The sequence below is a fragment of the Penicillium antarcticum genome (assembly GCF_028974205.1).
Source record: "Penicillium antarcticum strain IBT 31339 chromosome Unknown utg000006l_segment0_segment0, whole genome shotgun sequence".
Lineage (NCBI taxonomy): Eukaryota > Fungi > Ascomycota > Eurotiomycetes > Eurotiales > Aspergillaceae > Penicillium > Penicillium antarcticum.
In genome coordinates, this window is record NW_026695304.1 from 2,403,612 (window position 1) to 2,426,323 (window position 22,712).

General features: G+C 50.4%; 7 protein-coding genes across 7 annotated transcripts; 5 read left to right on the forward strand and 2 right to left on the reverse strand.

Annotated features, from left to right (window-relative positions):
• Positions 1 to 293: 293 nt before the first annotated feature.
• N7508_006980 (putative C2H2 finger domain protein) lies at positions 294 to 683 on the forward strand (the record flags this gene model as incomplete). The annotated part of the gene is made up of 1 exon (XM_058465045.1): positions 294 to 683. One exon carries the CDS (start codon positions 294 to 296, stop codon positions 681 to 683), a length of 390 nt encoding a protein of 129 aa, XP_058318898.1.
• A 760-nt stretch (positions 684 to 1,443) lies between these two features.
• Positions 1,444 to 3,389, forward strand: N7508_006981 (tRNA modification GTPase; the record flags this gene model as incomplete). The annotated part of the gene is made up of 3 exons (XM_058465046.1): positions 1,444 to 1,722; positions 1,780 to 3,311; positions 3,371 to 3,389. 3 exons carry the CDS (start codon positions 1,444 to 1,446, stop codon positions 3,387 to 3,389), a joined length of 1,830 nt encoding a protein of 609 aa, XP_058318899.1.
• A 2,593-nt stretch (positions 3,390 to 5,982) lies between these two features.
• N7508_006982 (formin sepA) lies at positions 5,983 to 11,458 on the reverse strand (the record flags this gene model as incomplete). The annotated part of the gene is made up of 3 exons (XM_058465047.1): positions 5,983 to 8,064; positions 8,147 to 10,232; positions 10,281 to 11,458. 3 exons carry the CDS (start codon positions 11,456 to 11,458, stop codon positions 5,983 to 5,985), a joined length of 5,346 nt encoding a protein of 1,781 aa, XP_058318900.1.
• Positions 11,459 to 11,973: 515 nt separating this feature from the next.
• N7508_006983 (uncharacterized protein) lies at positions 11,974 to 12,600 on the forward strand (the record flags this gene model as incomplete). The annotated part of the gene is made up of 2 exons (XM_058465048.1): positions 11,974 to 12,000; positions 12,184 to 12,600. The coding sequence occupies 2 exons, from the start codon at positions 11,974 to 11,976 to the stop codon at positions 12,598 to 12,600; spliced, it is 444 nt and encodes a 147-aa protein (XP_058318901.1).
• Positions 12,601 to 13,025: 425 nt separating this feature from the next.
• fdh (formate dehydrogenase (NAD+) FDH1) lies at positions 13,026 to 14,299 on the reverse strand (the record flags this gene model as incomplete). Its single annotated transcript, XM_058465049.1, has 2 exons — positions 13,026 to 14,087; positions 14,138 to 14,299. The coding sequence occupies 2 exons, from the start codon at positions 14,297 to 14,299 to the stop codon at positions 13,026 to 13,028; spliced, it is 1,224 nt and encodes a 407-aa protein (XP_058318902.1).
• A 2,058-nt stretch (positions 14,300 to 16,357) lies between these two features.
• N7508_006985 (sucrase/ferredoxin-like domain-containing protein) lies at positions 16,358 to 17,471 on the forward strand (the record flags this gene model as incomplete). The annotated part of the gene is made up of 2 exons (XM_058465050.1): positions 16,358 to 16,720; positions 16,776 to 17,471. 2 exons carry the CDS (start codon positions 16,358 to 16,360, stop codon positions 17,469 to 17,471), a joined length of 1,059 nt encoding a protein of 352 aa, XP_058318903.1.
• A 325-nt stretch (positions 17,472 to 17,796) lies between these two features.
• On the forward strand, positions 17,797 to 20,843 carry N7508_006986 (leucine--tRNA ligase NAM2; the record flags this gene model as incomplete). Its single annotated transcript, XM_058465051.1, has 3 exons — positions 17,797 to 18,312; positions 18,376 to 18,516; positions 18,567 to 20,843. The coding sequence occupies 3 exons, from the start codon at positions 17,797 to 17,799 to the stop codon at positions 20,841 to 20,843; spliced, it is 2,934 nt and encodes a 977-aa protein (XP_058318904.1).
• Positions 20,844 to 22,712: the final 1,869 nt, after the last annotated feature.

Sequence of the window (22,712 nt, forward strand, 5' to 3'; positions counted from 1 at the left end):
TGTAAATCTGAGGCAAACACGAGTTGAGTTGCTGGAGGGCCGTGGTCGTGCCTTCCTTGTGAGTATCTCGCGATTTCCTAATTCATGTTTGCTCGATTATTTATACCGCCGCTTTCATTTCTTTCTTCTTGTTCTTTTCCCTGCTCCATGTTCTTCGTCTTTTCAGATTTTCAGCCTTTGAGAATTTGACCTTAACATTTCACATCTTCACACTCACACTCATCCTCACCCACGACCATCCACTCTCCACTCTCCACTCAGCCCCATTCATATCACCACCAACATCAACCATCATGGCGACCATGGGCCCCGGTGCCACGTCCAACAACCCGCATCTCCACCACTGGAAGTGCTGGTTCTGTGAGAACTGCTTCGTCGGATTCTCGGGCATTCTTCACCACTGGGAAGAAGGCAGGTGCGTCAAGTACGGCCGCATCAGGGAGCTCGTCTTTGAGACTCCTGAATACGCCTGGTGCGCCAACAAGATCACTGATCAATTTCCCTTTTTTTGCTACACATGCGGGGTCTATTTCCAGCAGATCTCCCAGGTATACTACCATGTTGAGAGGAGCAATGAATGCCAGCACCTCCTTCACCCTGACCATTGCTTGGGCGCCTTGCAAAAATTTATCCTCGACTACTACCATGCGTACGGTACGGATACCGTCGACGACTTGATGTGATGGAACTTGACTAGCTATCTACACGGGGGGAGGGGGGAATGGTGCGGATCAGAATCTTGCGTTTTCATTACTCTCACATTTTCGGCTCCTATATCAGCATTCACTTGGTTGACCAGATACACCAGGGCAGGAAGGAGTGTTCTTTGTTTGCATTTTCGTGAGAGGGGTTTGATGAAGCAGGGAGGTAAATGAATTGATCTTAAGGAGATGGAGAGCACAGCAAATTTCACATCGATTGACAGTGGAGGAATACCGGGGAGACAAGATCATGTATCTTAATATTATGGCTATGAATTACTGTCAGTGCTGCATTCATGAATACGGATTGAGAACCGGAATTATAGTAACTCCGAATGAGCGGATTACTAAGGATGAGCATAGCATAAATAGCAAGAAATAGCAAGTAATAAATGACAGAGATTTGAATGCCCTCATTGGCTGAGCAAGTTACGGAAGACAGCAAGTTCCGACAATTACGACCTTCCATAATTGTTCCATTACACTCAAATATTTTTGCAACACCGTAATTTGTGCTCTCAGATGAACATACAACTCCTACTTTGACTTTAACTAGAGTGCCGACTCACTCTTCATTCTTTATTCCTGATTTAGTTTGTTCTCTTTCTCATCATCTGTTGCTACTGCTATACTTCGGGGAAACAATAGCCCGACCGGGCGTACGCCTGAGGTGTCGATGTTTTTGACCAGGAATCCAACAATCAGCTACATCGACATTCACTCGCCTTTGGCCCATCTCTGCATGCGAGCATCTAACCGACTATTGCGCTGGGCCGTCCCCTTTGGTCAAGCAACGAGTCGACCGTGGACTGCGACATCGAATAAGGCCCATATCCGACGTCATGTCTTCTCCCCCAAAACGCCAGTCCTGCGGAGAACGGGCGGCCAAGCTCGTGCATTCTCGTCGACCTTACCAACTCGGTTTATGTTAGATGCAGACTCCACAATCTACGCCCTCTCCACTGCACCCGGTAGAGCAGCCATCGCTGTAGTACGCGTCTCCGGCCCAGCCAGTGTACCAGTATGCAATCGCGCAACCCCTCCATACCACATAGCACAATCTAACAACACAATCTAGATATACAAAGCCCTCTGCCCAAATAATCCCCTCCCGAAACCCCGCCTCGCAGCTCTCCGCACCCTATACGATCCAACCAAGCCACCATCCCAAAACACAATCCTCGACGCAGGCGCTCTGGTCCTCTTCTTCCCAAATCCAAAAACAGTGACAGGCGAAGATGTTCTAGAATTTCACATCCACGGCGGGCCAGCAATCGTCAAAGCAGTTCTCGCCGCAATCTCCAAAACAAACAGCCCAAGCCATGAAATCCGCTACGCCGAACCGGGCGAATTCACCCGTCGGGCATTCATGAACGACCGCCTAGGCCTCCCCCAGATCGAAGCATTGAGCGATACACTCTCCGCAGATACAGAGCAGCAGCGCCGACTGGCCGTGCGCGGATCCAGCGATGCATTGCTAAAGCGGTATGATACCTGGCGACAGCAATTGCTATACGCGCGCGGCGAGTTAGAAGCGTTGATTGATTTCTCTGAGGATCAGCATTTCGACGAGTCGACTGAGGAGCTGGTTTCTTCTGTTGCGGCGCAGGTGGGTGTGTTGAGTGTGCAAATTGGGTTTCATATTCGGAATGCGTCGCGCGGGGAGTTGCTGAGAAATGGGATTCGCGTTGCGCTTTTGGGGGCGCCGAATGCGGGTAAGAGCTCGCTTTTGAATCGCGTTGTTGGAAAGGAGGCTGCTATTGTTAGTACTGAGCAGGGGACTACTCGGGATATCGTTGATGTTGGGGTTGATCTTGGCGGGTGGTTTTGTAAGCTTGGTGATATGGCGGGGATTAGGGCTGAGCGGGGGGATGGGAATGGGAATGGAGAGGTTGTTATTGGAGCTGTTGAGAAGGAGGGCATTCGCAGGGCTAGGGAGAGAGCTTTGGAGTCGGATGTTGTTATCGTGGTGGTTTCCTTGGAAGACTCTAATGATGGAGTTCGTCTCTTCGTTGAGCCGGAGGTCCTCGATGCGGTTAATGACTGCGTGGATGCGGGAAAGTGTCTTCTTGTGGCGATTAACAAGTGCGACAAGCTACACCCTGATTTGACCGGTGGTGTACCACAGTCGTTGTCTAATACGATCCATGAGATCTTCCCAGCGGTACCAGCCGATCGCGTGTTTGCCATTTCTTGCGAAGAGGCACAGCGTGGATCTTCTGCGACTACTACAGACCCTGGAAATTTACAAGGATTCCTACGCGGTCTAATCTCGACTTTCGAACAGATTGCCTCTCCCCTCGGCATGGACGAAGATGGAATTACTCAATATGATCTTTCGTATTGGGAGGATTCTCTTGGCGTCACTCATCGCCAAAGCTCTAATTTACAAATCTGTCTCGGCCATCTGGACGACTTCATGTCCCAAGCCTCTTCCGTCAAATCCCCCGACTCACAGGAGAGTGGGCTTTCATCTCTTGACCACGAGTCCGAAATCGATATTGTCACTGCTGCAGAACATCTTCGCTTTGCAGCGGATATGTTGGCCAAGATCACAGGCAAAGGCGAAAGTGGAGATGTCGAGGATGTATTGGGAGTTGTCTTTGAAAAGTAAGTCCAATAGAGACAATGGGTCCTCCAGTCTGGATGATGAGCTGACGATATTGCAGATTCTGTGTCGGCAAGTGAATGGCCCGATTGGAGTATGCTTCCGATAGATCATGTTGATCTGCAACACTGTCCAAGTCGATCTTGCTCGGTAAGAGTCATGATATCGGCTGGCTGAAGGCTGCAATTGAGATGCAGATGATCTTCATGCCTGTTATGCGTGTTCTGACATGACGAGCTATCCAAGTCTAAGTTTGACTGGGAGACGCAGGCTCTGGGCTTGGGTGGTTCGCCGGGGTGTTGTATCCTCCTCGACCCATTGTAGGAGACATTTGCTGAGAGCGAAATCAGGCAAAAGGATCTAGACGGAGAGAAAGATGTTCAAAGTGCCGAACTGCTAAACCACCTCGAGATGTTAAGCTTGTTATATAGCGGTGTTTGTATACTTGTATGAATAGACAGATGACCAAATTAATATTGTATGATAATAGCGAACCCAATTCCCGCGTCACTCGTCCATATTTATAAGAAATCCCTTTGAAAGTTGTCTGCCTTGGTCCCCGGTCCCAGGAACGCGATGAATCATTCAGGCACCCAGAATCTTCTATCCCACAATAGAACAAAATACAGTCCGGACTTGGAGATAATTGCTCCGGAATTTCGTATTGTCCAGCAGCCTTGAATTTTTCAGCTCAATTGGAGAAATCGATCTTGTCTCTGCGCAAGTAATTTTCCCTGTTTCGTAAGTAAAGGCCAGCCTCCTGTCAAACAAGCATGGTAGCTGTCTGAGTCAGAGCTCTGGGGCTACCTAGCTTTCCGTACGGAGTACTTGGTAGACCGGGTGTCTCAGCCAGGCAGCCGGACGTACCGATACAAGATTTCGGCACGCCCTAAACTTCCAGATCAGGCCCGAGGAGGACGGAATTTCGCTCCATTTGAGAGCCGATGCTACGGTATAATATCTGCGCAATGCAGCTGAACGAGGCTCTTTCAGCTGAGAAGAGCCCGTTCAAGTTTGAGGTTGAAACATACTTCTTTGAGATCCACCGAACCATGGTTTGGGGTTAATCTTAGAGTTAACTCTTTCCCCTATTGGGCTACTTCATCCATGGATCGGGCTTCCAGGGGTGACTGCCGACATCTTTCCAAATCATGTCAGATCTAAGAATAACTTGGCTGCATCTTCCCTTCTAGAAGATTGGAGACTGAGATTCAGAATCACCAGATCCTCGCTTACCCAATCACACTATCGTATGTCGCATATTACAAACCACATGGGCGAATCTAACCCCGAAGATAAAATAAGAAACCCACGTTGTTCCCCTGCAGAAGCACCCACATCATCCCCTCTTGGAACTGAGCCCGAGTGTACTTCACAGAGAGCCTTGGTCAAAAACCAAATCGGGCCCTTTGCTTTGTCACCCCTCCCCCCTGGTCTCCTGGTCTTGCAAAAAGAAAGGGGCACGGGTGGCACCTTCTTGCTATCTTGAAATTCGGCGAGGGTATCTGTCGGATAACCGCCGATGGAGGGTGGTGCAGGGTGTGCTATGAATAGCCATGTCTCAGGCTGGCAGCATCCTTGTTCTTCCATGTGGCTTCTTCATTGAAGAGATAGTTGGTTCTCTTCACTGTTAGACTTTGCTTTGTGTTGTAGAATTCCTAAGTTCTCTTCACCTACTATTTCTTTTTTTGGGCTTCTTGTTTGGAGCTTCGTTTGTGGCTTTAAGCATAGCTCTTTGGGTATTCATTGTACTAGAGACCCATAGAATGGATAATACATTACAAGTTACATGCGCCGTACGATAGTACATCGTGAGAAATTAGAGCCAATATAATCAGTATCGTTATACTTGACTTCAGTGAATTTATAACAATTACCAGGGCAAGAAGAATACTATAAAAGGCGACTATCTATAGAGATTGGTCAATGCTGGGGATATCTATCAGCATAGCTATCAATCATCTGCATGTCAGACATTGCTTATTTCGAAAGAAACCATGTTATCAATTGCATCTACCAACTATACATCTAACAAGAAGCGCAATGTAAATACATGAAACGCAACTCTATAGTCTGATGCTATATAGTCTGGACACATAGTACGCAGACCCGTCAAAACAACCCACACAGAAATTAGTCATGCAAAGGCAAAAGGAGAAAACAGAAATCAAAATGCAGCGTGAACAAACAGCTCAAATGCAATTGTATGATATACTCTCAAATCATGGCAGCATTTCCATAACGGGCAGCATAACATGTTAAAAGGAATAAAGAGAAACGATTATGTACAAAGAGAGATGAGGCGAGAACCGCACGAAGAACAGAAATGTCAAGTGGGTATGTAAAGATGATGATGGAGATGAAAATGAAAATGAAAATGGAAAGGAAAAGAAGATTCAACATGCATGGATGCTGGCAAGATAGAGCGGGAGCAGGATAAAGAGGGGAACGGAAAAAGGAAAGCAGAAAAGAAGAGAAGAAACAAGGAAATGGTATCATGACACCATGCTCGGCTCATCAAATCAAGATCAAGGAGAGGGCGGGTTCAAGGAGGGTATTGGTGGGGTATTATACAATCGAGGGCGGATGTATGGTAGAGTAGTTGGTAGTTGAGAGTGTAGTGATGAAAGAGGATGACATCGGGGTGAATCTATCGAACAATCAAACATTAGATTAGAGATAGTCGGCAGACTCAGTCCGACAAATCGATTGGTTTCTGGGGGAGGAACCCTCCGAGGGAGGGTCTTGTGATAATGCGTCATCCTGCTCTGAGACGACAATCGAAGGTGGAGGTTGAGAGTCGGGTGGACTGGCGGGGGGATCATCCGTGACTGCGGATTCCGTCCGCGTTGGAGAAGCAGGTTCTTGCACTGTGGGAAGGCCGCCATCGGCACTATCTTTGCTTCCGCTCGTTGCAGGATTGCGGCGTCTCATGCGGCGATTACGACGCTCTTCGTCGGCGCTCTCTCTTCTCCTTCTTTGGCGCTCGCCGCCTGCATCAGAATTACTCCGTAGACCGAGGAGCATGCTAGCAGCACGATCGGCAACATCCTCCCCTTCAGAAACCTGAGCTTCTTGCTTGCCATCTTCGTCTTCAGGGATTGGAGGGCTGAGATGACCATTCTCGTCAGCACGGCCTTCGCCATCAGCCGGCTTCTCAGTCCCATCTTCTTCTTCCGCGTCATTTATATCAGACGGCGGTTTCTGGCCAGAGGCCACACGGACCTGATGGCGCTCCTTGAGACGAGCACGACGACGACGGTCTCGTTGATCCTTGGCTTGAGGCGCCGCGGCACGTAGCTTCTCAAGCAATGAATCCATGGCACCACTTGTAGCAGGCGAATTGGCAGTTTCCGTAGGGGGACCATTGTTGGCAAGGTTAACGTTGATACGCTTGCGAGCGAGGGATGCTTCTGTGCGTTTCCGCGATTCCTCCAAAGAAGTATTCTTCTCGCGGGATTTCTTCCACTCAACCAAGAACGCACTTAGCTTGGCGAAAAAGTCACGTCTGGCATTCTCGTCCGCATTGTCTTCACCGTAGAAGACCATAATATCATCATACGTCTTGACCATCTCATCGAGATAGAGCTGCAGCTGCTCAGCCTTGCGCCGGGCATCCTTCATAGACCGCTGAACGACCTGGCTGACACGATCCTCAGGGTGGAATCGCTTGGGATCACTCAGGTTACCAGCATCTAGACTGGACTGCACGTTCTTGATATTGCCGATGTACTTATTAGCATCAGTGCGCAGCTGATCAACATTAATCTTCTGCAGACCAATGACACCACTGATCTCCTCAAGGAAACCTTCCCACTCAGGATACTGATTACGAACGATACGCTCGACAAGATCAGCAAAGGTCGTCTCGTTCTTGTCGTCCTTGACCATGCCCAGTCGAGCAAGGGAGCTCAGCTTGAAACCCTGGGCTTGCTTGTTTGCGTCGTTCATGAAGTTACCAATATCCAGGATCAAACCGAGAACGTTCATCAAGGAAACGGAATCACGCAGTGACTCGCTGACTCGTGCGACCTCCTTCAGTTTGCTTGAGAGATGCTCGTACTCTGGTTCATATGAGCGTGTCAGAGCAAGAGCTCGGTTTCTTGCTTTCCAGTAGTGGTTCAACTCGAAGGCAGTGTAGAGATAAATCTGGTCTTCACGGGTGATCTCAGTAGGATCTTGTTCCCGATCAGAGCTGGCTGCGCCAGGGCCGGTCCAGTCCATGCTATATGGTGCCATGAGCTTGGCGACGTTCTCGGGAATGTTGCACATCTCCTCTCGTTGCAAGAAGTCCATGACGACCATGTTGTCGAGAATATCCTTGTCACAGTGGATGATCATGCGGGTTACCTCTTCGGCGGGATATTGAGAGAACTTGGCCAAGGCGATCTGGAAGTTCTTGGACAAATCGTTCGAGATGATCTGTTTCTTGTCCTTGCGCTGCTTGGCGGCGGTGCTGGCTCCGAAGATCTTGGTCTCCTTTGCCATAAACAGTCGTTCGACTTCGTCCAATACACCCTTCTTAGCGAGCTCGGTGTACTTCTCTTCTTTCTGCTCGGCGGTGGGCGCGTGCGCAGCCCAGACAGTCACTTGAGGAGTATCGACCTTGTCCCAATGCAGAGCCTTGAGCTTCTTCTTAGGTCGGATAGAAGGCATCATGGTTGTACCAGGTGAAACATCGCCAACCAGGTATGCCGCTCGCCAGCCGGAGCCAAGGGGAGCGTTGGGGGGTGGAGGCGGAGGAGGCATGAGACCCTTGGCACCAGGAATTGGTGGGGGAGGGGGGAGGAGCCATTCCACCACCACCTGGAGGAGGCGGGGGAGGGAGTGCTCCAACCTTTCCACCGGGGGGTGGAGGCGGTGGTGGAAGTCCAGGAACACCCTTGGTACCACCCCGCGGAGGTGGAGGGGGCAGTCCAACCTTTCCACCAGGCGGCGGGGGAGGAGGCAGTCCAGCTGCTCCACCCGGTGGTGGAGGTGGAGGGGGAACCATCTTGCCACCTGGCGGAGGTGGGGGAGGAGGAACAGCCAAGCCTCCGGGGGGAGGAGGTGGTGGAGGGACCATCTTGCCTCCAGGAGGAGGCGGAGGGGGCAGAGCTGCGACAGGAGTCTGCTCACCTTCAGCAGCATCAGGTGCAGTCGGAGTAGCATCAGGATCTTCAGCATCGAACTTAGGAACCCTAGACGCAATCTCGCCTAGTAAACCAGTAGCCTGGGCAGGGTTCAGACGGTGACGGTATAGATCAGCAAGACGAGCCCGATCAATCGGCTGGCCATTGTTGTCCAAGATTTCTTCTCCATCCTCAACAGCATCCATCTCAGGGACATGGCTGCGCTTGCGATAGACAGAGCCCAGAGAACCGGGGTCCAGGTTGCGTCTGGTAGTTTCAGCGAATTCATCACTGTCCTCACCCTCGCCATCCATCTTCTCACGTAATTCACGCAAGCGATCAGATGGTCCATGCTGGCCCCAAACCTTGCCTTCAAGCTTGAACTGGGTCTTGGTCCGCTCGAGCTGACGCTCCAGACGCTCCATGAGTCGTTCCCGATCCATGATACCAGGCATCTGGGAAGGATCAGCCTCGGCTTCAGGATTGGCAGCCTTGCGAGCATTTGAAGCGGCGATATCCTGAGCATCTCTGAGCATGAGGTATAATTCTCTAGTTTCCAACTCATTGCGTTGCAATTCCTGCGCACGCAATCGCTGTACTTCCGCAACCTCAGCCTTGAAAGATTCATTCTGTCGTTGTTGCAGCTCGATAATGCCAGCCTGCTCTTCAATTTGCTTCTGCAGCTTCTTGACCAGGCCCTCTGCACCAAGCTCAACCTGGGCTCTCATCTCGTCACGCTCGGCGATGGCAGCCTCGGCAATCTGCCGAGCCTCGAGAGACTCATCGTATACCCGTCTCGCCTCAGCGTCGGTATGCAGTCGATCTAACAAGCTCTGCACGGTAAAGGTCAACCCCTGCCGTAGGTCAAGGTCGGGCAACCTTCGGTCCATAGCCACGTAGCTCAGCATAGCGTCCACCAGCTGGAACATACGCAGCCCCTCCTCACCGGAGTTCTCCCGGATCAGAAGCATATGCTGCATGGCGGACAGGAAGTAGTCGTGAGAGCGACTGCCATTGATCTTGGACGAAATTGCATCAACGATCTGCATGGGATCGCTCATATCCTTGACTTCGCCCTCGATGCTATCCTTGACGCTGCTGTTCTCGCGCTGAAGGAGATCCTCATAATCGATAGCTTCGTTATCGTGGAACCGCTCGATTTGCTTGTCGATGACCTCGTATTGGAAGCCCTCCATCTTGGTCAACAGACGTTTGATTCCACATGATGTGAACTGTGCGCGGATGTGGCATCGTAGCTGCAGGTCTGTTTCGGCTCCATCGACCAACATGTTGATCAGGATCATGGTTGACACGGCATATTCCATGAGTAGGTTCTCCATGCCGATACCACCGCTGCGGTACTCCTCGCTGGCACCGACCAGACTGCCCATCTTTCCACGGCCATCGATGGTGACCTCGACGATACGCATCCAGGCGTCGAAGCGGCCAGTTTCATTGTGGTCGTTTTTGACCTTGTCCATGGACTGGAGGACCTTTTGGTGGCCTTGGCCATCGCCCCAGTGACAGAGGAAGGTAAGAACCTCACTGACGAGTTTCCGGGTGTTCAGACGGGGGGATGATAGGGAGCTGACAAGGGCAACCAGGACATTTTGATGTTCTAGAGCATCATCTGCACCATATTTGTTGTTCATGAGACCTTTCAAACATTTGGCAATATCATATTCGCGGTCGAGATCCTTATCTCCCGTTGGTGGCGCTGGTACAGGACCAGATGCTTTCCTACGATTGATCTTCAAGAGGACATTGGTCAATGCAACTTGACCTTGAGCTTCAACAAAGGCTTTCACCCAGCTATATAGTGGTTAGTGTGTGTAACAACATCAAAGAAGAAAAGCTTACCTGATAGGTTGTGTGCGCAAGCTCACGCTCAAGCTGGCAAGCTGCTTGGAAGTAATAGTATCATCCATAACCTTCTTCACATACCACTCCGGACTACCATCTTCGTCAGCACGCTCCAGCAAACCAGACAGACCATCATGACCATGAGTTTGTCGGGCATTCTGTCGTCTCTTCTGCTCGCCTTGTAACTCAGTAAGACGATCCTGGTGTACAAGCGTCCATTTCTTTGAGGCGGGGTATGACAACATCTGCCGCTTCGCTTGCTCAGGAAGATTCTGCCAGCCTCTCTTCTGCATCAACTCCAGAAATAGCTGATCCACAATCCGGTCGTCTCTCGGTCGAGTGAGATAATTATCTTGTGGCCGGGGTACAGCGGCCGGTATAGGTTGCGAGATCTGGTGTGTTGATGGGGCATTTGACAAGCGGCCAGAATTAGAGCTTTGAGGGAAACCAATGTTGCGATCACTTGAATGTGAGGGTGTGAGGGTGCGGGAAGAGCCGTCCGAGGCGAAGTAGTTTGAACCCCGCGCATTCGACGAAACAGAGGAATAAAGGCTTGTTTGGTCGAGAGAGGTGCGCGAGTTGGAGGATGAATCGATCGAAGAGGAATTATGGCTGGGACCCATGTTCGCGGCTGAACTACCTGGTCGTCCCCATTGTTGATATCTGGCACCGCCCGCGCCCGACTGGCTACTTGACATGGTGGTGTTTGAGCCATGCGGGGGAGGACGCGGGCCAGAGGGATGTGAAGGCGAGCCATTTGGCGCAGATGTCGAGGTCCAGGTAGGATATTGGTGGAAGTCCGCTCCAGCTTTACCCAGGTGGTTGGGCGAGGGTTCATGGCGCGAATCCGGACGGGACATGCTGTCGATTGAGATGGGCGTGCGCGTGTCGGAAGGAAGGCTTTCGAAGGGGATGGAAGTGATCACACCGGCAGTGGGAGCGAGGCTACCTGTGTCTAAGTCATGGGTCATATCGACGGATTGGATTGAAGACCGCTTTGAATAGCGGGATGAGCGTGAGCCAGCGGCACTCCCCGGGGGAGCCAGGCTGTCGAAGGAACCGCCATAATTATCATATCGATCCTCCGCAGGTTTCTCTTTGTACAACTTGCGTCCGAAAAACGATTTTCCAGCCGACGTTTGCCTCGATTTGTCGGCGTGTGAGCTGGACGGCATATTGGCGGGCTTCAATTAGAGGGGCACAGCATAGGGGCTCCCTCGACACTCTGAGATGCAGATGCAAAGGAACAATAAATCGGATCCAAAGCGCTAGCTATGGGGATCTATAGGGCGTGGTGACATTCAATTCGAAAACGGTCTGTTTGTGTCCCTGGGATGAGTTAGTTCCCGTTACTACGGAGTTACCGAGGGGTCAAGCGAGAAAAGATTCAGGACACATACACATGTACAAACATGCCCTCAGAAGGTCAACGGAAATTAAAGAAGATTTGCAGTCAAGTCTAGTCTTCAAGCCCAAGCGTCAATCATCTATTGATTAGGGGGCTCCGGAGAAACATTAGGTCCGGTCACGTGTTGAACCTCTATCAAGGTCTCGCGGCGATCTGCACGCTTGAGCCTGAGCCCCGGACTCCGATTCTACCCCGTATCTAGTCGCATGCACAAGAGACCATACACCTAATACATACCCAGCGCATACCTATCGCCCTGAAGCCCACGCGACTCGGCCCAACATGGGATCATCAGGCGTCTTCGCAAAGGTAAGCTCACCCCTATACACCAGCATCCATACCTCTGCCTGCACATACATCAACCCCCAGCAACAACACCCCAAGCTCCAGACCAGACCACCTACCCACCACCCACTCATCCCTCAACTACCCCTCTACCCAAAGAACCCAACCCCCAAACCCCAAACAAACAAACAATCCTAACAAAAACAGACAATCCTAATACCAGCCCTAATAGCCCTAACAATCTACCTCCTAACAACCTGCCTAATCCTCCCCCTCTTCCGACGCTACCACACCCGCTACAGCCAATACCTCCCACTACACAACATATCAGCGCACACTCTCTCCCTCCGAGACCGGATAGCCGACAAGCTAATGCGCTTCTTTCTCCGTTCGCGGGGGGCGCATCACATGCACCACGAAGATGACAATATCAGTATTGATGATGAGGAGGGGGAGATTCTGGTGAGGATGGAGATGGATGCTGCTAGACGGGAGGTTTTGGAGGGGAGACGTGGGGATGGGACTGAGAGGAGGTTGAGTCGGGAGTTGGAGGTGGGTTTTATGGACGATAGTGAGAGTGATGAGGAGAGGAGTGGGAATGGGAATGGGATTGGGAGGCGTTGAGGATGTGGAGTGAAGTGGTTATTTTAGCAATTTGTCCCGTGGAAACCGTTCTAGTTTTTGGGTTTCTGGGGTATGGGGTTTATTCTAGACATATCCATAATTGGGCGTTCTGTATTGCATTGGTTTGGCGTTTTATATCACTTTGTTCACTTCTGTTGTCGACATTACTTAGTTAGACTAATATTGTAGAGATTAACCGTTGAAGTATATAAATTTTCTACAGTATCGGGAAGCCGAAGTTGAATGCTTAAGACTCCACTGGGATCGACGTCTCCACCGATCATCACGTTTCAAATGCTTCTCAAATAGGAAAGAAATCACTTAAATATTATTTCATTGGTATCGTGAATGATGCTACCTTTTCAGCATCGCCCATCAGGGCTTATGAACATTCATACAGAAAAACATAAACAGACTCAGCATTTTTACTTGCGCTGGCCGTAGGCCTTGGTGGCGTAGTCACCCTTGTGGACAATCAGGTCCTCAGGGCGGTAGTCCTCACGACCGGAGAAGTAGCTGTCAAGGATAGCCTTGGTGCCGTTGGCGTAGCGGACCTGAGCATCGATGGAAGTACCGGACATGTGGGGGACCATGCCGTTGCCGCCACCCCAGGGGTGCTCAGCGTAGCGGAGAGGGTGGTCCTTGGGGGCAGGCTGGGGGAACCAGACATCACCACCGTATCCGCGGAGGTGGCCAGACTTGAGGGCCTCGGCGACGTCCTCCTTGACGACAATGGCGCCACGGGCGGTGTTGACAAGCCAAGCGCCGGGCTTCATCTTGGAGATGAGGTCCTTGTTGAAGAGACCGCGGGTCTTCTCGTGCAAGGGGCAGTTGATAGTAACGACGTCACACTGGGCGAGCATCTCCTCGAGGTTCTCGACACGGCGGCAGCCAATCTCCTTCTCGGCCTCGGCGGAGAGGGGCTGGTAGTCGTAGTAGAGGAGCTCCTTGCAGTCGAAGGGCTTGAGACGGCGGAGGACACGCTCACCGATACGGCCGACAGCGACGGTACCGACTACCTTGCCCTCGAGATCGAACTCGTTCTTGGCGACGGCGGCCACGTTCCAGTCGCCGCTCTTGATCTGCTCGTGGGCGGGAACGAAGTTGCGGACCAGGAGGAGGATGGTCATGACAACGTGCTCAGCGACGGAGACGACGTTGGAGCCGGTGACTTCGGCAACGGTGATACCGCCGTTGGTGGTGTTGGCGGCGTTGAGGTCAACGTGGTCGGAACCGATACCGGCAGTGACGGCGAGCTTGAGCTTCTTGGCCTTGGCCAGACGCTCAGCGGTCAGGTAACCGGGGTGGAAGGGAGTGGTGATGATGACCTCGGCATCGACGAGCTCCTTGTCAAAGGTGGAGTTCTCGCCCTCCTTGTCGGAGGTGGTGACCAGGGTGTGGCCAGCATCCTCGAGCCACTTGCGGATGCCGAGCTCGTTCTCAGTAGTTCCAAGCAGAGCAGGCTGCTGCTTGGAGTGCTCACCACCCTAGGTTATGTTAGTAATGCTGGTGGATTTGTAGGAGTTAAAAGACTTACGTCATAAAGAACCAAAAGAACCTTGCCCTGTAGATTGGCGGTGGCAGTTAGCGTTCGTGCTCCGGAGATAGAAAAAGGTGTCGCCCGAGCGAACGGGGTAGCTTTAAGGCCTGACAGGAAAGGCCGTCTCATTTGACGGGAAAGGGAACGAATAAATACCATTGTGAATGTGTGAAAATAAAGTTGAAGATGGAATCTACAGGAGGTCAGCCTGTGGTCTTATATGATGCAGTCGATGAAGTCAATCAACCTAAAGCGGCGTTGGAGAAAGCAGCGGGGAGAGTGGGGCACGCGGGGAGCTCTGATGTATATAAAAATAACAAAAGATTGAGTACTGAGGGCTTTGAACTTACCAGATGAAGATGAGATGAAGAGAGGATGAGGAAGCCAGATTGAGACAGCAAACCGAGGACAATATATAGACTGGCACTACAGAGGTACACTCCAACTGCGGGACTGGACGGCAACTGGTGTTTCCACTTTGGTGTCTCCGCATGAGGGACACTTTCAACTTTACACGAGGGGTTTCACTCTCCGGCTGATCCTCCGAACCTTGATACGGGCCCACGTACATCGTACATCGTACATCCTACATCCTACATGCAGCTCGCATATGTTACTGTTAGCTAATTGGTACCCCATCTGACAAGGACTCTACTATATGACCTATTGAAGCTTATATTGTTCCTAATAGATCACTTCGAAGGAACAGCATGTACTATAATTGAGTATAGCAACCATATCTCATTTAACATAAGCTATGCAATATGATCTTATAGATCTCTCTACCTATTTCCTTGGAAAGTGACTTGGACAGGGGGAGTAGTCAGCCGTTACCTCAGCCCAAATTTCCCCGCAGAGGGGCGCTGACCTAATGAGGGGTAGATTTCGGACTCAGGGAAACAAGTTACATGAATCTGTTGATATCCAATCTCCAAGTCTCATGTCCGTTGGTCCATCCCACAAGGCACTAAGGAGACCATTACCCGCTTGTCCATTGCCCATCGGCCGTCCATCCTATCTCCCGGAACCCAGGCCGAGTTACACCCGCGCTTCTGCCGAAAGTCGGCCTTCCCTCATCTCCAATTCCGTGACCCGCCACGATATGCCTCCTCTGAGGAGATTTCTGAGGAGGTTGGAGAAATGTCCGCACGGGTCCACTGCACTTCCAACTTGATTCAGGCCGGAATGCATGACCGGATCAAGAATGAAGAGGGGGTGGTGAATTGTTTTAATCCACCATCACCCGCGAACTTCCTTGCCCGTCGTGTTTGTCTTGCGCCGTCAATTGCCTTGCATGATACGAGTTGACTTGCGTGTCTGTCATTTCCATTTCCCAAGGTTCGGCCAGGAGTCTGGGTTCAATTGAACAGCTGCGACTTACTTGATTACGATGAATGCCAGAATTAGCACAGTGTCCGAGAGTCAGTCTTTGACAATGTGAATATAGCAGCAATATCCGCGCATCACCAGCGCTATACACTTCACTGCCCCTCCGATGATTACAACAGGCCAAATATTCATTCATGTCCAGTGTAGTGCGATGGGATACTCCACACGAGGTTCGAGACTTCGGCGCGTATCCTCGAATTGTCGCATGATCAGCTGCGGGGCAACTCAGAGGCTTGTTTGGACACGCTTCGTGCTCTGATGGGCTTCTTTGTCGCATTGACCTCTCCAATTTTGGGACACTAATTCTCGTACTGATGGTTATTTTCTAGGTCGCAAACCTCCGCTTCGTGCATAGGGACCTTGCGACAGCATTGACTTGTATATCCGAATACACCACGAATTGCTCCACGACTTTCATGCGTCAGAGAATCACTTACTTTGATCTCAATCGGTTAGCTTCGGTGCGCTGGAGTGGTCAGTCGATGGTTCTATCTCCATGAGAACCGTGGACTCGGATATACAGCATCCGAGAATCAGGAACTAAAATTGAATGTGATGTAATTGAAGAGAAATTCGTATTTCGACATACACAATTTCACAATGTTTGGATTGAATGTTTGGAAGGAGGGAGAACACAAGGCGAGAGAGAGCAGCGAATGACAAGCGGCGATTGATAATACCGAGCTCCGGTCCGACTCGGACTCTGCGCTCGGAGATAGCAATTCCTTAATACTCATCAACACTCGCTCTTTTACTCTTACTTGACTGTCTAATTTATTTTGCATTCTTGGCTGCTTGTAAATTTATGCGATGAGATTGCAACCAACAATGCTGCAGTCCGTCGCGCGCGACTGGACTGGACAGACATGTCGCATACGCTTGCTATCCACGACTCGAAACCACAATAGCAGACTGCGCGTGCGTCTGGACATCCCACCTCCATTTCCCGTGACGAAAACCTGCCCCGGGTCAAGCTGCGATTGCCCGACACCTGCTATGCCCGAGGGCCTACCGATCGACCACGAGCAAACATTAAACGGGACAATGGCAGCCTACACACAGCAGCTCCTTGTCTGCACAGGACAACGGGACTGGACAAGTCGCATCGATGAAGATGGCGAGAACCAAGGCTGGGGAAATCTCCTCCGAGGAATGAAGCGGCTACTAGGTCGTGGCGGGCCTTACCTTGATGTATGCAACCCTCAGCCACCTAACGACAATGTAATCTCTTGCTAACACATAAAAGCCATTCAACAACGTCCTCACCACAGCCACATCAATCGCCCCCTCAACAACGTCCTCCGCAACTGCCTCCGCCTTCCTCTTCCCAAGCTTCAAATACATCCCCTCAATACCAGTGAACACCGCACCCTCAGAACAAATCCCCGACCTCGTCACCTTTATTCGCGCCTACCTCCTCCCAAAACGCCTACACGAAATGCACTCCTCCCTCTCAGCCTCAAAGCAAAGAGACATGACCCGCGCCCCCGAACTAGCCTCCCGCTTCCCCGACGCAATCGACATAAACCACTCGCCCACAATCCTAATTTGTGGCCACGGCGGCCGAGACATGCGCTGCGGCGTCATGGCACCAGCCCTAGAAAACGAATTCCAGCGCGTCTTCCAAGCGCGCGGGTTTAGCGCTGGCAGTGAAGGTGCACAGGCGACAATCGATGCACCAGGCCATGCGAATATCGGGTTGATTAGCCATGTTGGTGGTCATAAATATGCTGGTAATGTTATTGTCTATATCCCGCCTAAGATGATGTCTCGTGAGGATGCTTCCGTGCTACATCCGTTGGCTGGGAAGGGGATTTGGTATGGGCGTGTTGAGCCGAAGCATGTGCAGGGTATTGTTGATGAGACTGTTTTCGGGGGAAGGGTTGTTACGGATCATTTCCGTGGTGGAATTGATCGGTCTGGGGATATTTTGAGATTATAGACTGTCCTGCCCTGTGATTGACAGATGACTAGATTGTGGGAGTACTGTAAGATAAATATAGATTTACATTCATGAATATTCTACATATTAGTATACTGAATACTAGAAAATATATATATTGAAGACCAAAACAACATAATATAGCAACTCAATTGACTACACTACAGTAGCCAAAATATCATGATGAAAGACGCTAATCCAAATCGGGTCTAAAGCTCTCCGACCTCCGGGAGAATTGAAGATGCAACACAATACCAAAGCACACCCCCCAATCCCAATCCCCCACCGAGCCCACAATGAAGAAATAATTTAAAAAAAGGGCACAATGCAATCCCTCCTCCGAACCCGCCTCCCAAGCGTACTAGCGCAATCCCGACTCCGCGCGCGTCCAAACAACCTCAAATCCTACAATGCATACCCATACACCCACACCCTAAGACACGCAAGCACAACGCTCAAACTCGATCTCCCCTCCCTCGACAAGAAATGGCAAGAAAAATGGACTTCCGAGGGTGCTGTCACCACCACCACCACCCAGCCACAATCCCAATCTCCAAATACATCCAAACCCCAATCCTACATCCTCTCAATGTTCCCCTACCCCTCCGGAACACTACACATGGGCCATCTACGCGTCTACACAATTTCCGACGTGCTAGCGCGGTATTATAGAATGCGTGGACACGAAGTGCTCCATCCGATGGGGTGGGATGCTTTCGGGCTTCCGGCTGAGAATGCGGCTATTGAGCGGGGGATTGATCCTGCTGTTTGGACGGAGAGTAATATTGCGAAGATGAAGGAACAGCTGGGTTGTATTTCTGCTGAGTTTGATTGGGAGAGGGTATGTTACTCATCACTTGTTGGGTTGGTTTGAGGGGGTTGGATTGGCTAATTGTTGGTGTAGGAACTGGCGACTTGTTCTCCTGACTTCTATGAGCATACTCAGCGTATCTTCCTCATGCTCTACCAGAAGGATTTGGCGTATCAGGCTGAGGCGCTGGTTAATTATGATCCGGTTGATAAGACGGTTTTGGCTAACGAGCAGGTGAGTTTGGTTTTCGGGGTATATGGTTGTTTGGTCTAATTTGTGGATAGGTTGATGCCAATGGGTTCTCGTGGAGGTCTGGTGCCAAGGTTGAGAAATTGAACTTGAAACAATGGTTCTTCCGTATTACTGAATTCAAAGAAGCGCTGTTGAAAGATCTCGACTCTCTTTCTGGGGGTTGGCCGGAGCGTGTTCTCTCTATGCAGCGGAATTGGCTTGGTAAATCTTATGGTGCCAAGGTTACTTTCCCCGTTACTGTCAACAGTGATGGGGGCGAGCAGGTTAATGTGGATGTTTTTACTACCCGTCCTGATACCCTGTATGGAGTTGAATATCTTGCACTCTCTTTGAGTCATCCTATTGTGCTCAAGGCTGCCGAGAAAGACGAGGCTCTTCGCAAGTTCCTGGGAGAAGCTTCGTCGTTTACGCCAGACTCGAAAGCTGGGTACAGGCTATCTGATGTGGAAGTGTCTCATCCGCTGCTCAAAATTGATACAGAGAGCTCTCGATTGTCGAGGAAGCTTCCTGTTTTTGTCGCACCATATGTCCTTGGTGACTATGGTGAAGGAGCAGTCATGGGAGTTCCCGGTCACGATACCAGGGATATGTCATTCTTCAAGGAGAATGTGAACCCCCATTCTATCTCTGTCGTTATTGAGGCTGAGGCAGCAGGTAATGAGGCGAAAAGTGTTGTCCCAGCTTCTGATTCCAAGGCTTTCACTCAAGAGGGCTTTTTAACTTCCATCTGCGGGAAGTACTCAGGTCTGCACTCCAAGGAGGCATCCAAAAGGATTGTCAATGACCTTAAGCAGGTTGGACAAGCTGAATTTGTTGAGAGCTGGCGTCTGCGTGACTGGCTGATTAGTCGTCAGCGGTACTGGGGCGCCCCTATCCCCATCATCCACTGCGGCGACTGTGGTGCTGTCCCTGTTCCTGCGGAGGACCTCCCAGTCAAGCTACCGAAGATCGAGGGAGACTGGCTGAAAGGCAAGAAGGGCAATCCCCTCGAATCATCGGAAGAATGGCTCCACACGAGTTGCCCCAGTTGCGGAGGAGCAGCTAAGCGGGACACAGATACCATGGACACCTTTGTAGACTCTTCATGGTACTTCCTGCGCTTCCTCGACTCAGCCAACAAAAAGGCTCCATTCTCTCCTGCTGTGGCACGGCCAGTAGATGTCTATATCGGCGGTGTCGAGCATGCTATCCTGCATCTCCTCTACGCCCGTTTCATCTACAAGTTCCTCGCTCAGTCAGAGCTACTTCCAACTGGAACCTCTGGGCCTGCAGAACCATTCAAATCTCTCCTCAGCCAAGGCATGGTACACGGCAAGACCTTCACTGAGCCCTCCACGGGTCGATTCCTCCGCCCAGAGGAAGTTGACCTCGCCAACCCAGACAAGCCTTTGATCAAGGGTACACAAGTCACGCCCAACATCTCCTTTGAGAAAATGTCCAAGAGTAAATACAACGGCATGGACCCAACGGAATGCACATCAAAGTACGGCGCCGATGCCACACGCGCACAGATCCTCTTTGCTGCCCCGGTCAGCGAAGTCTTAGAATGGGACGAATCAAAGATCGTCGGTATGGAGCGATGGTTCGGCCGACTCTGGAAGCTCGTCCAAGATACCCAACAATCCCTCGCAGAGTCATCATTCTCCATCCCAGCAGAAAGCCTATCCGCACTAACTGGTCACGCCGCCCCTCTACCATCATCCCTCAATGATCTGAGCGACGCAGACGCAGACGCCATCCTGGCCACACACAACACCATCTCATCCGTCACAACCTGTATTGAGAGCAACCCCTACAGTCTGAACACAGTCATCTCAGATCTGACAAAATTAACAAACACCCTCAACACAACCCCAGCATCTACCCCTCTAGTCCTCTACCTGACAATCTCCTCTCTCCTCCGCCTCCTGGCTCCCATAGCCCCAGCTCTATCATCCGAATCCTGGGAAATCCTCCACAAATCAACCAAACCGGAACAAATCCCCTCAATCCTCACATCACCCTGGCCAAGCACCCTCCTCAGCGCGGAAGAAGCAGAGACCCTCGCCGCTCGCGGTGGCCAAAAGGTCGCTGTGCAGGTTAACGGCAAGACGCGGTGTGCTGTTACGATCCCGTCTATGAAGTCGTCTTCTGCATCTGGAAAGGCAGGGAAGAATTCCCCACCTACTCAGGAAGAACAGGATTGGATCATTGGTCGTGTGCTTGAAACTCCCGAGGGGAAATTGTGGCTTTGTGAGAAACATGATTGGGAGATGAGGAGGAGAGTTATTGTTATTAAGGGGGGGAAGCTGGTTAACGTTGTTTTTTGATTGTTTGACCCTGTTGTATACTATGCTGGGGATGGTGATGGGGTTGGGTTGTATTATTATATCTACATAGATTTGTATATTATTGAATATGCATTTGCATTGAATCTGCTTGGGTTGACTCTTATATTAATTGCTCTTTATTCTTGCTTCCAGGCTTATTTACGCGACGGTAAATGAATATTAGCCTTGAAGTGAATTGCCCTCTTTGCGGCGATTTCAAAGCCTCTTGTGAGTTCTCTTTCTACCTATTCTCGAGGTATATGAAAGCACTTCTAGCTAACGACTTTCTTCTTTTACTCGTAATACCGAACATCAATAACTCTGACCTTACGTTCACTTCTCGTTCGAGAATGAAACGTGATGCTTACCAAAAAGTTCGACTTCTGTGACCTTTCCATCATTTTTTCCTCTAACATCTCGCATCTTGCAGGTCAATTACCACAATGGCTAACCATTGTCGACTCACAGCCTCTCGAATGAACATGTATGTTCTCAATTTCCTCGTCTTCTAAGCCCTTGTCGACTGGGCATTTTTGGTTACAGTCACTGTTGCCTGTTTGCGTACGACTATCTCCAGCAAGCGCAACCATTTACTTTTCCGATTGACATTATTCGTCCGGCATCAATCTACGCCATTCACACCGGTGTCACTCGCTCCCGACTGTAATATCTACGCTATTCACAAAGTTTGCTCTATCTACAACTTTTCCTCGCAGCGTTTGTTAAAGCCTCTTTTTTTGCTGTTTACGAAGTGCTTCTCAAAGCGATTGTCGAAACGTTCCTTCGAGCAATTATTGGAGCGTTTGTTGGGGTATTTGTCTGAGCATCCGTTTGAGCATTCGCCTGAGCATGCATTTGAGCTTTCATCGAAGCTGTTACCTAAGCTTACTCGCCATTCACTATGCTCTCACTATTTCCGGTCTTCTCACTATTTACAATGCTTGCAACACTCACACGTTCCGCAATACTTTCGCCATCCATGGCCGTCCTGCCCTTTTGATCTCCCGTATACCGGCAGGAAACTTATACCATCGTATATATACCCTCTCTGGTTTGTGCACAACAGCATCTACTAGGCTACAGCTTTCAAGGAGCCTTGGGACAAAGCTTCATCAAGTGCGCTTGATGCGAATTGGAATTGACCAAGTGAATGCCCTCAATCTCGTTGTGCTTGGAGTGCTTTGCATGCACGAAATGTGAGTCTTCTTACTAAAGTTTACATACTGTCTGCTCACCCTTATTCTTCAGGTATCTATACTACAAAACAGCGAACAGGTTCAATCCATGAAAACCGTACGATATAAGCACTCACATGCGGCAATGTGAGTCTGGGGATGTCTATGTATATATACATATATCTACAGATTCAATCAGTACTTTAGATATATCAAGGCAAGCGAACTTCTTCGTGCGACACTATATCGGTATCCCAGGGTCTCGACTTCTGGACCCATGGGATATACATACACAAGCGCGACACATGAGGCCCTGTTTTCCGCAACTCAGGCCGATCATATCTCCTCCCACCCAAGCCACCCAAGCTGCCACTTTACTCGTCTCATCAAAACAAATCAATGTGTACGAGCTTTCCGCGAGCTTGACTAGCACTACGGAGGTGCCGCGTTATCGGTATCCTAGACACCTCCATGCAAAAAAGAGCAATAATGCCTGCTACGAACGACTTTGGAGATGCTGAACCAACAAGCGAATATTCCAGCGAATGTCCCGAGATTACATCGATGTCTTTGGTCTTTGGTTTGATTTCTAGGACCATACGAGATATAGGTACCAACGTGACACATCGATCTATTTGCCGCAACTCAAGCCGACAAGATTGCCGAACAGTGAACATCCCAAACATGAGGGAGC